Source organism: Sinocyclocheilus grahami, unplaced genomic scaffold (assembly GCF_001515645.1).
Source record: "Sinocyclocheilus grahami isolate Dianchi unplaced genomic scaffold, SAMN03320097.WGS_v1.1 scaffold313.1, whole genome shotgun sequence".
Classification (NCBI taxonomy): Eukaryota; Metazoa; Chordata; class Actinopteri; order Cypriniformes; family Cyprinidae; genus Sinocyclocheilus; species Sinocyclocheilus grahami.
In genome coordinates, this window is record NW_015505492.1 from 708,770 (window position 1) to 723,824 (window position 15,055).

The window sequence follows — 15,055 nt, forward strand, 5'->3', positions numbered from 1 at the left end:
CATTTTTCTATATATATGCACCATATAACACTCTTTATATATATATATATATATATATATATATATATATATATATATTTTACCGTTATGCAATTTAAGCAGTTGTACAGCACAAATCAGTAAATTTTAACCTTAATTTTTTTTTTTTTTTTTTTTTATAAAAATTTATTTAAAATGATAAATTTTAACCTTCAACATTATAATGTAGTACCAACTTACTCTCATGCATATTTTAGTTGAGAGATTTTTTTTCCTTGAGAAATTTGGCATGTAGCTACACTGTACCTGATATGTATCCAAAATAATTGATATTGAATCGAATCTAATCAAATTGGTAATCGAATCGAATCGCAAGCTTGTGAATGAGAATCGAATCGAATCGCAAGCTTGTGAATGAGAATCGAATCGAATCGCAAGCTTGTGAATGAGAATCGAATCGAATCGCAAGCTTGTGAATGAGAATCGAAACGAATCGTGAAATTTGTGTCAAAACCCAGCCCTAATACTTATTATATTTTATTGTGCTAAAGTGGAACTATTGCAAGTACACTTCAGGAACATTTTACATTTAAAGACCACCCTAGTGAAAAAAAAGTATACTAAGTATACTTGCAGCCAGACTAATTGTCAGTATACTTCAAGTGTGTTAATGATTAGTTACCTTGAAGTGTGCTATTTTGGAACAACTATTTTTTGTACTAAGTGTATTTTAGTTGTAATTAAATTATACTAAAGTATAACTTTAAGTGTATTTAGTGTACTTTTCTATGCTAAATTGGAACAACTTCAAGTATACTTAGTACACTTTAAGTATATGCCTATTTACATGCTTGATTAGTGATATTAAAGTGTACTTTTTTTTCACAAGGGCAATATAACTCAAAGATCATACAATCTTCATCAAAACTGACATTAAAACACATTTTAGACTTCATATTAAGAATTGTGCATTGTGCACAAGTAGTACGCCAAATAAAGCATAATTATAATTTTTTTATATCAGCAAGTTTTGAGTTATCTGTCAGTAAATATGTTAATAGATTTTAACTATACTTAGTATGAAATAAATTAATTTTAAATATATTACTTTTTACTAGGGTGGCAAAGCTGAATTTTCAGCATCATTACTTCAGTCTTCAGTCATGATCCTTCAGAAATAATTTCAATATGCTGATTTGCTGCTCAAGAAAAAAAATCTTATTTTCAATTTGAAACAGCTGTCCTGCTTAATATTTTTGTGGAAGCCATGATACTGTTTTTCAGGATTCTTTGATGTGACGTTTAAAAGAACAGCATTTATCTGAAATATAAATCTTTTGTAACATTATAAAATGTCTTTACTATCATATTTATTCAGTTGAATGCATCCTTCCTGAATAAAAGTAATGTCTTTTTAAAACAATAGAGCATAGAGACAATGATTTATGTATGTATCATTGTCAATAAAATAAAGATGCATGCAGAATATCTCTAGCTCTGGATTAAATTGCACTATGAATTGTGACGTTCCATTGAATGAATTTTGTAATTCCAGATTAGGTTGGTTAACATACAATGAATATGTCTTTAAAAAAATAAACAAACAAAACGCCTTTGCAACCTGGACTACTGATAGGCCTAAACCTTTGTTGATAAAGCCTACAGAAAGCCTATGTGAATACGATTAAAGAATCTCACACACTGCCAAAGGAAAAGAGTGATTCATGCAAAACGCAGCATCTTTAGTAGTTATCAGTGGGCTCTCCTCAGCGGCCGGCAGTACTGTATACAGCAAAAAACTGTATTTTTGAATTACGGAAAATTACTGTTATTTAATGTGCCTGTTATTTTACGGTATTTTTCCGGCACCCCAACTGCCAGAATTTTACCGTTTTTTTACGGGATTGTTTTTTACACATGCATCTCATTAAGAAGGAAACTGGCTCGATTTTGCAGGAGTAAGTCTAATACATACCATTAATACAGAGTGGATGCACAGACTCATACGGAGACTGAAAAGCAAAAGAAAAATTTTTTGTTTTCATTTATTTATTTTTTAGACTGACTGGCTTGCTGGACACAATTTGGCCTGGTGTTTTTTAAGACTCCCTGTTTATATCCTGAATCAATGCATTATCGCTGTTATTAAATCTGATTCAGAACATAATTAGCTTTACCTCAAGACACTCTACATAATGAGTCCATCAGAATGCTCATTACATCTGATCAGTATAAAATACATTTCTGTCTGTCCGTGTGTTACCCTCATTTCTCAAGGCTAGGAATGCAGTCAGATTGTTTAGGCTAGTATCATGGTTTCCACAAAAATATTAAGCAGCAAACCTGTTTTTAACATTAATAATAATAAGCACCAAATTTCTGAAGGATCATGTGACACTTAAGACTGCAATAATCCCTGCTGAAAATTCAACTTTGCCATTACAGGAATAAATGACATTTCAAAATATATTGTTTTATTTTAAATTATAATAGTATTTTAGAATATTACAGCATTCTTTGATAAAATAAAAGCACCCTTGACAAGTATAAGAGACTTCATTCCAAAAAAAAAAAACATTTTGTCATATATATTATATAGCTTTGCCAGTTAAACACTGTATTTGGTATATTTACATTTTATTTAACAAAGGACAAGCCCGAGCCCATTTATTGGACACAAAGGCAGCTCTAAATCTCAGCAATGCAATCTTTATTGATTGTTGAGCATATCTCTGTGGAAAGGCCACTCTCTTCTAGCTGCCATGTCTGATATTTGCCTGTACCCATCTGTTGTGCCAAACAGGAAGGGAATAAGTGGCTGGTGGAAATGAGGCTCAGTTTATCTGCCTGTGGCAGTGACATGATAATAAAATAAGCGCAATCCACTCTGTAATCGTCCTTGTGATTCAGGACCCTGTCATGTTCAATCAAATGAGAGAAGGACTTTATAAATGCAGAAAGTGGAATTATTCTTTCACAACAATGCACTGATAGCTGATGTCAAACAAAGTTAATAAGCCAGCGCTCTATTTTTCTCCTGCCTCTATCATTTCTCTTACTCTAAATGAAAGATATGTGTGCATCACGTTCCCTCATTCTGCACCATATTTTGGAGTGCGTGTCATTTGGTGCCTTTTTGTCAGTATGTATGCAAAAATGTTTCTTGTCCTCCACATCTGAAAAACAAGCTAAAACAGATTTCTTTTTTTATCCTTGTTTTTTGTTTGAAGTCAGCAAAACTTTCTGGCAGTATATTTAACATTCCCTGCCAACGTTCTGGTGGTCTGGCAAAGCATTTAAAACTCAGTTGCTTTGACGCTGGCTTCTGCAAGATGTCCATCCAACTGGATCAGATCTTTTTGTAAAAGCATGTCAGATGAGATGCACATACAACACATTCACATTTGTATAGAAATGTATTTTTATGTCAGGTTTGCTGTTTTTTCTTTCCACAGGATTACAATGATGAGATCAGGCAGGAGCAACTTCGTGAGCTCTCCTACTTAAATGGCTCAGATGACCCAAGCCGAGGAAGAACCGCACGAGGACGAGGCTTACGTCTGACCTCCACAGCCTCCACTCGGTACAGTAGCTTCACCTCACCACCCCTCTGAACAATCACAGAAACCTTAAAGGAATAGCTCATCCAAGTATGCCATCATTTATTCACCCTTTGAGGAATATTTTTAGTCTTATCAGAAGGAGAAAATGTCTGCCTTTCAGAAAAGCTCAGGCTCAGGTAACTTAACAGGGAAGAAGTTTTAAGCTAATGAAGCTGATACTAGTTAGGAAAGTACAAAAATTAAAAAATGTAAAATAAACAAGGGTGGACATGTTATGTTATATGCTAATAACCCCAAAAAATACCAGCAAAAATATCAGCATGCAAGTTTGGAATGATATGAGTAAATGAGAAATAAGTTTTGGGTGAACTATTCCTTTAACTAACATAGTGATATAATTGTGCTTGTTAATAAATTAAGTACAAATCAGATCTGAAAGAATAAATATCATATAACGTTAACAAAATCTTATTCTGCATTTCTGATGAAACGGAAGTCATCCAAGTTTACTCTAACTGCTTTAACTCTAACTGTTAACAACTCTAACAGAGGCCCAATTTTCACTCCCAAACATCTGCGCGCTGTTGAATCACGAAAGTGCCCTGAGGCTCAGTGTTATTAATCAGGTTAGCAGGTGAAGCTTTAATTGTTCTCATCAAAAGCATAACTTATATATACCGTCATACATTATTTAAACCATCTTTAATGTTTATTTCATACATTTCACACTGCAATTGTTCTGGCTTGCTTGAGCCTCTGAAGATCCCTCTAGGATTCTCCCAAAACAACGACAGCTTGCATTACCTCAGGTGGTAATAATAGATTCAAAATATGATCTTTCTGTTTACCGTTCCTGACGGATAAACCTATAAAGCGCCTCTTGCCCTTGATGTGCCCTGAGAAGTCATTACCACAAATCAGCATGGCAAAAACAACAACACTGATGAGGCCATTAGTCTCTGTAGGATCTTTAGATTTGGATGGACAAAATGTAGAATTGGACAGACCGAAACATCTGCCTTTCACCAGTGCTGCCAGCTCCATCTGCCATGCTGCAACAGTAATCAGGTTGAAAATTACTCCAGAAATGGACAACTTCACCCCTCGATTCCACAATGGCAGCACAAGGGAGCGAAATAAAGCTGTCTCTCATCGCACTGAATGAAACAATGTGTTCTACAGACTGATTTTTGATGCCATTCTTCACTGCCACTCTTACAGTGTGTAACCAGAGCAGAGCAATGAAAGAAAAGAGCTGAGGCAGTGAATATTGCAATATCTTTGAAAACTCTGCTGTCTCACCTTATTGAATCACTGGCATTATGGTTCACAGGGCTTTAATAGGCTGTCGGTGATTAAAACACCAGCTAACAGCAACCCACTATTATAGCACTGCAGCAAATGACTTCACACAAAATGCTAATTTTTTTTTATCTGTAAACATTGGAGTTGTGCTGCACTAATTTTGAATAGAGCTGCCACTGCATCAAGCCTTTGGTTTGTGTCTATACAGAAATGTGTGGTTCTGCAGAAGAGATATATCACAGCAATATCAAACAATTATGGAAAGGTTTGGTGCTGATATACTATCAAATTAACACTTTTATTGAAGCGCCTAAGAAAATAAATACTGTACAATGTAAATGACTTACAGTATTCATATGAATCAAAATTCTCATACATTAAGCTAAATCTACACAGACACAAACTATTTTGAGTTTTTTTTTTATTATTAGTTCAAATAAATTTAAATTATTGTCATTATTGGAGAGTTGGTTTATCAGTATTTTTGTATTTTATTTTAATATGAAATGCATACAAATATAATAAAATAAGCAATTAAAAAAAATAACAACAAATATACTGCGCCAAAAATCTGAATAAATATATAAAATATTATAATATAAAATATAATATGTATATTTTCATAAAACAAAATAAAATAAGAAAAAAATAATATATTTCTATTATATATTACAGTATATCATATATTTTCTCTTACTTCATGTCTTTAGAGGTCGAGGGGGGGCAGCTCCACCCCCTCCACCTGGACGAGGAGCAGCAGCACCCAGAGGAACTGTGGGAACACGCACCTCCGCCCCAACACCCACACTAGCCAGGGGAGTGTCTGCACCCCGGGCCAGAGGAACTACAGGGACCCCTGGTTACAGAGTCCCACTACTGCAGGCCACGCACAAATCATATGATGACTACGTAAGTCAAGATTAAGTGTTTTTAATGACAATTAATTGTTTTGAAGTGTGTAAGGTACGTGTTTTAGTTTTGTTTGAAGAACTACTGAGGTAGAAACGCTTTGAGTTGATCCTTAAGGATTCTTGTACAAGGAATGGCCTTTCTATTTACCAAACGTTGAATGAGTCAGTGAAGACAGAATCCATTCTGACAGATTGAATGCCATAAGATGTTAGTCTACATGCTGAATACTGTAAAGAAAAGCCATGTGGTGCAAAAAGAAAAGCATCTGCTCACTTGATTGACTGTTGTCTGTGAGACGATGAGCTTGACTATCACTATCAGTATCTGACTACCATTACCAGTATTATAATTATTGATGATGGTGATGATGATGATGATGATGATGATTATTAAACAATAATGGAAGCTTTTGCTGATTTGTAGGACAACACCTACACATTGCAGACTTTTTGTACCCAGGTGTGCACAAGGTTATTTTTGCGAATTCTCAGCCAAGTGAACGTCAAACTCCAACCTAATGAAAAAAGCAATATCTCATGGATTCGATTCCCTCTGAGCTTTTGCCTAATGCAAAAGCCCTATATGTGCAGCGCTTTGGCAGATTGGTCTGTCTGCATGGGGAAATGTTAGAGTACAGACTCATTACCAACGTGAATTGAGTTCTGCTGGAGAGCCTCTGTATTATGGGAGACATGGAAAACGTGGACATATTTCTGTGAGTAATTGGGTCTGGGGTAGGCAGGTGGAGGAAAGAGGACTAAGAAATGAGCAGTTCACTAGGAACATATTGTATATCTTTCAAAATCTAACCTTGCCAATCCTCAACCTCTGGATTTTTACCTAGACTTTGAGAATTCCAGAATGTGCATGCATATTTGTGGAAATATATATAAGTGCATATAAAAGTGTATATGACTATGTACAAGTGTATCTTGTTTCTATATTTTATACTGTATATTACACATAGAGAGAGTTATCTGAATCTGAAAATTTAATCTTGTATTACTTATTCACATTTCTTTGGTAAGAATCATTTCAAAGATTCAATATCTTTCTGAATCATATTACATTTGTATGATTAACATAACAGCAGAAGAGTTATATTACAGTAATATCAAACAATCATGTGAAAGTGTATAAATAATGAAATACTATAGTCAAATTAAAACTTTTACTGAAGTGCCATAATGAATTCTTATAGCTACACAAAGCTAACCTGTTTTGAATATGAAGTGCAATTTTTGATACGTGTAGATATTACATATGTAAATATAACATTTATTAATAATAATAAGATATTAATTAGATTTTTTTTTTGCCTTGGATATTTTATCCAAACCCTTAAAAATAATATGTCCTTCCACTTGTCATTAAAAAATGACAGGTACTGTATAGTCAACAAGCAGCTTTGAACATATTATTTTGAAATGTTACAGCAGTCTAGTTTTTCTACTAAGCCACAGAGATATGTGTATATATGTGTTCAATAGAAATAGTCTTTTTTTCTGTTATTAATTTGCTGTCTGCTTTTACACAAACTTAAACTGTCATCCAAGTTTAAGATGTATAAAATGAAGACACATGAATATCCACTGTTGTGTGGCAGCGTTCTGCTCTTTTTGTGGGTGAGGATTTGAATCCAGTTAATCACAGCTCTTATGTATATCAGCCGAGCCGTGCCAGACTGCCTCCTCCTCTCCCTCTCAGCACAACAGCTTTACTCAAAGATCACAAGTGCTTTCTCAGAGGGCTCTTCACTCTTCTACAAACCAGTCAGACACTCCACTATGAGCTGACGCCCCTTTTCCTCCCACAAAATAAACAGATCTCTGAATGTGGCTTAGTAGAAAACTAGACGGCTGTAACATTTCTAAATAAAATGTTCAAAGCTGCTTGATGATTTGTAATTTTCCAGCTTTTCTTATCTGTTGGCCATTGTTTGTATGTTGTTTGATGTTAAAATACTTTTTCTTATCCCAGCTTAATATGCGGAGTGCTTGTAAGTCATTTGTAGGTTGAGTATGCTGAAAAGTGTAAACACTGAGGCTCTGTGGTGTTATCAAAACATTGTTTTGTTTGTTTGATTATCCTGACCAGCCCAGCATAGCAACAGGGTCTCAGCCAATTGTGTTAGTTTGTGGCGGTGCTATCTGTTTGTTTTGACCAATGGCAAACAGGGGAAAGGTGTTTGAGAACAATAATTATTTTTCCATTTCTGTTCGGTAACTCTAGTGGTGCAGCAATAACACACTGGAGAATTTTTTTTGTTGTTGACAATTTACCCTCTTGTCCTTTAGAAAACTCACAAGACTTTTGTTCATTTTTGAATCACAAACTAAAATATTTTTAATGGAACCTGAGAGATTTACAGTAGCCTACATCCTACCATTGAAAGTCCAGTCCAACCAAACGCTTTAAACAGCATTAATCAAGCATGTTTGATTTTACATTCATCATATACTGTATGTACTGTACGATATGTGCATTTATCAATGTTTATATGTGAATTCAAAATATGTTTATTTGTGTTTTGAAGATGAACTAACGTCTTTGCAGGTTTTGAATGATGTGAGGGTGAGAAACTGATGACAGATTTTTCATTTTGGGGTAAACTAACCCTTTAACCGCCTCACAGTTTTCTTTTTTTCCTGCATGACAGGGGAAAGGTGTTTGAGAACAATAATTATTTTTCCATTTCTGTTCGGTAACTCTAGTGGTGCAGCAATAACACACTGGAGAATTTTTGTTGTTGTTGACAATTGACCCTCTTGTCCTTTAGAAAACTCACAAGACTTTTGTTCATTTTTGAATCACAAACTAAAATATTTTTAATGCAACCTGAGAGATTTACAGTAGCCTACATCCTACCATTGAAAGTCCAGTCCAACCAAACGCTTTAAACAGCATTAATCAAGCATGTTTGATTTTACATTCATCATATACTGTATGTACTGTACGATATGTGCATTTATCAATGTTTATATGTGAATTCAAAATATGTTTATTTGTGTTTTGAAGATGAACTAACGTCTTTGCAGGTTTTGAATGATGTGAGGGTGAGAAACTGATGACAGATTTTTCATTTTGGGGTAAACTAACCCTTTAACCGCCTCACAGTTTTCTTTTTTTCCTGCATAATATACAGTTTTAATGTGCTAACTGTTTGAAAACCCAGTTAAAAAGCATACAGAATGCCTTCTAAGGTCACAACCAGGTCACTGTGGATAAATAAATGAAAAGGGTCAATCGCTGTGAAAGAAGCCCTTGAGTGTCTCGGATAGTATCGCAGTAAACCTCTTACACACACAATCACACACCACTTCACATGGCAAAAGCCAATTCAATGTGCAGAATAGAATGTTGCGAAAAGGCTTCATTCGCACTATTTCAAAGCAAGGTTCTCACCACGGCTGTAATTGTTTTTTAACAATGGGCTCGCTTACACCGCTGACTTGACATTTCTGAGGTGAACTAATTATTGAAATGGAATTCTTCATGCAGAACTCCCTCGTTTAATAAAACAGATGTACGACATACACCTCGAGAAGAAGTTTAATAATTTCCTGCTTGAAGAGATGCATGTGGAGTGCCTAGAGGCTCAGTATATTATTTCAGCTCTGCACATGAGAAGGCAGTTAAAAAACTGGGAAAAGTAGCATTTGTGCTTTTGCTGTGAAAATATCAAGGAGGGATGAGCTGCATGTCATGACCGGTTAAATTGTTGTGTACAGTACATGCAAATATCAACCTTTATGATTTCTATGAGCTACAGCATATTTACTGGTCAGTGATTACTGAATCAGGGAACACTGGCTACAGCTATCACAACTCCTTGTCGTGCATGTAATAACGCCTATTAAAATTTATTGCAACATGATTTGCAAATGCGCAGTAGATTGCTCCGTTCCAGGAATTGCTGCTTCTGAAGGTTAAAAGTAATAGCCTACTTGTCTGTCATCAGCTTACTGAATTAGTTCTTTTATTTGGGTGATTGTAAAAGTTTATGTAACAAGTAATATGTGCTCCTATATTTCTACAGTGAGATCTTTGGCAATAAACAGTCCTAGTTTATCACATTTCTGCTGCCACTTTCTTAGTACTGGCAAACGACTGTGCTTTCAGGCAAAGCCAGTGCTTTCTAAACTGTTATTTTAGCTCTATAATTACTCATGTGGTTGTTCTTGGGTTGGTGGAAGGTGCCTTAATGATTTCCAGTGAGAGGTTATCATATATGACTAGACATATCAATTATCTGTATTTCCAGTTTGTAAGTGGTAAGAACTTTTAATTCTGTGGAGAAAAATCATAGAAATATCCTGGCCATAGACAATAATTTGCTTGATCAAATTATTTGAGATATTGTTTGCCTAAAGCAAAGACTGTGTAAATCTGTCCTGAATATGTGAAGATTTCTCTACACATGGAGCAACACATGGTAATTGACATATTTGCATGGAAATGTATGGAGAAACTCAGAGAGCACTGGTTTTAGAAAAATAATCTATTTAATCAGATCCTCAACAAATCACAACAATTCCATGCAGTTAAATGTAACATACAGTGGGTACGGAAAGTATTCAGACCCCCTTAAATTTTTCACTCTTTGTTATATTGCAGCCATTTGCTAAAATCATTTAAGTAAATTTTTTTTCCCTCATTAATGTACACACAGCACCCCATATTGACAGAAAAACACAGAATTGTTGACATTTTTGCAGATTTATTAAAAAAGAAAAATAATAGTTATTTTACAAATAATTTCCCATACCAGGATGACTAAAGTCCACTTAAACTCATGATTCTAATATATTTAATATACAGTGCTACATAAATATTGTTATTTATTTCCTAAATGTTGGCCAATTGGTTTTGACTAGTGAATTGCTGATGCAAATACAAACAGAGATGCCAAAAAAAAAGTTAATTATCCTTTTTCCAATAAACTGTGGTTAACTGAATGTAATATTTAATTCATTTAAACCTATTAGTCACTAATCACCATGATATGAAATAGTTTCCCTTTAATATAAAATTGATGTGCAATGAAATCCCATTTTGATTATGTTTGGAAGAATTACGTGTCCTTTCAGCGTTTGCAAAAATCAGAACGGACTATTAAATAGATACATGGCCTGTTGGATGTCAGTATATTTCAGACTGCTCCATCCTGTCTGGCCTTAAGCCCATGTTTGCTCATACTTCAAACTGAAAATATTAGCCCTGAAAAATTGGTTGAGAAACAAGTGGTAGACAAAGATACTTCAGTAAGCAGACGGAATCACAGACAAAAAGCATTTCCAACCATTCATTTCCCTTTGCTGCTCTCCAGTGAGGAATCATATTCAGTTGTTGTCCCACACAGAGATCAGTCACTGTCAAGAGGTGTTGGTGGTTGTCAATTGATAATGAAGCTGAGTATTGAAGACCTTTGGCTGTCTGCTGTATTAATTACTCTTGCAGTGCTCTCTACCACTTGATTTATTTCCTGTTAGCTTGCACAATAGGACCAGAGTTAATTGCTCTTTCAAACGAGTGTTGAAATGTAACGATCGAGCACCATTAACTAGAGCTTGCTCGAATTATGCGCAGTGCCTTGTAAGTGCATGTTAAAGTCAAAAAGGCCAGACACAAGGACTTCTTAAATAACACTTTGTTATTATACTAGTAATATCCTGGCCACATAGTGTTTGCATGGATGTGCAAGACCTCTGCATACTATAAAGTACTAAATAGTTTCATATAGATGTTTGAATGGGTTTTCATGTGTTCCTATTGTAGAATGTCTTGCTTCTAACTTTTTGACGTATAGGAATAGACGTTAGTCAGAGTAGAGTATTTCTTACAGGAAAACGATGCTGTACAGTGCATTCAATGATTTGTACTGTAATGATGGTCTGATGGTCAAATATGTGATCTAATTGAATTATTTATAGAAACTTTAAAATGCTATGGAGAAAGTCGAACAGTATCTAAAAAGGCAAATAAACTAAAAAGACTGATGAAAAGAGGAGAAACCAGCACTATCATATATTGAAATATTTTTTAACTACTAATGACCACTTTTACTAGAATTTATCACGTTTTATTGTAAGTTTATTTATTGTGTAAAATTTAGTCTAACTGATTGTAGAATTTATATTAGATGATCTGTTGAGAATCGCTTTTTCCCTATACATATTTATAACTGTGGCATGTTGTAGCTATTGGTTCTAAAAGTGCAGGCGATTGTTTCTTCATAACAAATGCTATATTGATAAAAGTCATTATTGATTATAGATTCTAACCTCACTACAGTCTGTAGTTCACTCATATCTTTTCAAACCTAAATTTTCTCTTTTAAATCTTTCTGAATCAAACAATTCACTGAAAAGATCTTAGTCATACAGGTAACAAATGACATTAGGGGTGAGTAAATGATGACAATTTTCATTTTTAGTTGAACTGTTCTGTTCGTTCATTTAATGTCATAGCAGACAAAACGCACACATCTTCATCTTCGCAAATGTTAAAATGAAAGCTACTCCTTCTGTTCTTGATGAAATGACCCTATTAAACAGGTAGGTCAGTCACTCAATACCTCTCACTGTTCTACCAAAATGTATTTCCTTAGAGTGCTGTTGGTATTAGATTGATTGACATGTTCTGAAATATGCCATTAATAGTAAAACATGCTGCTTCTTCTATACGCTGCTGCTTAAGATATGCATAGCACTCTATCAAGAGGACATGTTAACAAACCGGTCAATTAGTGTGAGAGGACAGAACCCTGACCCTATTAGCATGAGGAAAAACTAATAGAAGGAAACTTGTGTGTTAGGTCTGGACCTGAACAACTTAATCCCTGGCATAATCCGTAACTTTAATTTAGTCTAATCCTTCTTCATACTCATAAAACCTAACTGTTGTGAAGAATTTTAATGTAAAGGGAATAGACAGGGTCAAAATAGCTTACCCAGGTTTTTCTGACAGATTAGGCCTAATAAAAAAGGGAAGCGCTTTCAGTTAGTCTGTCTGAACAACAAAATGGTAACAGCATACTTGATGTTATGAGTTTGCATTTGTGCATTATTTGGAGTTTACCCAATAGTGAGTTGTTTTAATCAATCCAAAATAGTGTCATCACCACGAAATTGTGTATTTAGCACAGGACGAAGATTAATTTTCATTTTATGATGCTGTGTATCTTTTACAGACCAAAAAGTCTGATTGTTGGGGTGTATCTCACAGACACAACCAAATTATTATTCACCAGTGAAAGTAATGAAAGAAAGAAAAATAAATTTTAATGGGCATAATTAAGTGTGAAAATAACCGAAGGATATACAGTGAAACCAAAAATGATTCAGAGACCAGATATAATTTTTGATATTTTTTTACTAGTGGGTGCAGGACACTATAGTTCATTTATGTAAGTGATGATAGCAAAATAAAGTAAACTGAGACAAATCATACCCAAAAATTCTTCATACAGTGGACTACCAGTAAAATTGATACAAAGTTGGGTCCAAAAATTATTCAGACAGAGTCTGGGAAAAAAACTGATGTTGAGGTTTTCATGAAGCTGGATGACAGTATGCCCAGGAGACTACAGGCTGTCATTGAGGCTAAGGGTTGCCCGACAAAGTATTCATAGTTGTGTAAATACTGTCATACTAACAGCTGTCTGAATTATTTTGGTTGATTGTAATCTATTACATACCTTTCTATCAAAATTATCTAATATTATCAAGATGAATTTGTTCTGACACAGTTTAACTCTGAGTTCTTGTCATATTTTATTACCATTTTCTAAACTATAGCGAATAAACTGTGATAATGTGAGAAAAGTTGAAGGTGTCTGAATACATTTTGGTTTGGCTGTATCTATTTGATAAATGAAGTTAACCAACTAACATTATACATACTCTTTTGGTTTCTATACCCAATAATTCGGTATCGGTACTCGGTATCGATAAGTGCCAAAAATAAAAGTGTCGGTATCGGGCGAGTACTGGATAAAGTGGTATCGGTGCATCCCTAGTGCCAACCAAAACAATTGTTTAAACAACAAACTGAAAGTCTTATAACAGGAGCAGTCACACAGTAGAGAAGAATGTAAAAATGAACTATCTTCCAGTATGCAGAGAGTGTACGTTTCCATATATCCAAGGAGAGAACCCCAAATTTTATAAAAGTTCTTGGAGGAACCCCTCAGTGAATATCTAATTCTTTCCAGTTTGATGAAGTTAAAAACGTCATTAATCCATAAGGTGTGAGTAGGTGGAGCAGATGACTTCCGATGCAGTAAAATCCGGCTTCTGGCCAAGAGGGACACAAAAGCCACAAAATCTGCCTTGTACCCTGAACAGCGAACTGACAAAGGAAGTGTACCAAACGTGCTGTTAGACACAGGTTTAATTGCTGTCCCAACTACTTGAGACATTGTCTCAAATATTTCCGACCAATATCCATATAGAGTTGGGCAGAACCAAAACATATGTGCCAGGGTTGCAGGAGCCTGACGACAACGGTCACAAATAGGATCAACATCAGAGTAAATTTTAGAAAGTTTGACCTTAGTCCAATGAGTACGATGAAGTATTTTGCATTGGATCCAACTGTGTTTGGCACACACAGATGAGGAATGCACCCTGTATAAAATGCTTTCCCACAGTTCATCTGAGATGTCTTCTAATAAGTCTTCCTCCCATTGAGTTTTTATGGATGTCAGTGAGCTTCTATGCAGAGAACATATTTTGTCATAAAAAATTTAAATAATCCCTTTCTCAATATACATTGATTTGAGTATTAAATCTATAGGAGTAGGGAGAGGGGAGGCTAGGGAACTGAGGATGCATATTATGGATAAAACTGCAAACATGCAAATATCGGAAAAAAATTGTTTCTGGGCAGCAAAAACTTATTTGAGAGCTGTTGAAAGGATGCAAAAACATCATCTATATATAAATCTTTAAACACTGATAAACCATATTTTGCCCACTGAGAAAAAGTCCTGTCCATCATTAATGGTGGAAAAGCAAAGTTTGATGCTATAGGGGCAGATATAGAAAATGTTTGTAATCCATAATACAGCCTAAACTGTCTCCAGATTCGTAGTGACGTTTTTACAATAAAATTTTTTTGTATAGGTAGAGTGTAAACTATTAATAGGGGAATATAACAGGGCAGTCAACGTAGTAGGGATACATGAAGTTGTTTCTATGGCAAGCCACATAGGTGAGCTTTGCGACTGGGACTGGTTTAACCAGTATTGGAAAAACCTTGAAATTGGCAGCCCAGTAGTAGTGTCTAAAATT

The 15,055-nt window shown here is 34.9% G+C and overlaps 1 protein-coding gene across 2 annotated transcripts in view; it reads left to right on the plus strand.

The window, feature by feature from the left end:
* khdrbs2 (KH domain containing, RNA binding, signal transduction associated 2) overlaps window positions 1-15,055 on the plus strand; it is a 36,791-nt gene that overhangs the window by 6,647 nt on the left and 15,089 nt on the right. For both annotated transcript variants that reach the window (XM_016294149.1, XM_016294150.1), the window contains exons 2-3: window positions 3,435-3,562; window positions 5,558-5,756. In XM_016294149.1, the coding sequence (XP_016149635.1) occupies window positions 3,435-3,562; window positions 5,558-5,756 (327 nt within the window). The remainder of the gene's footprint in view (window positions 1-3,434; window positions 3,563-5,557; window positions 5,757-15,055) is intronic.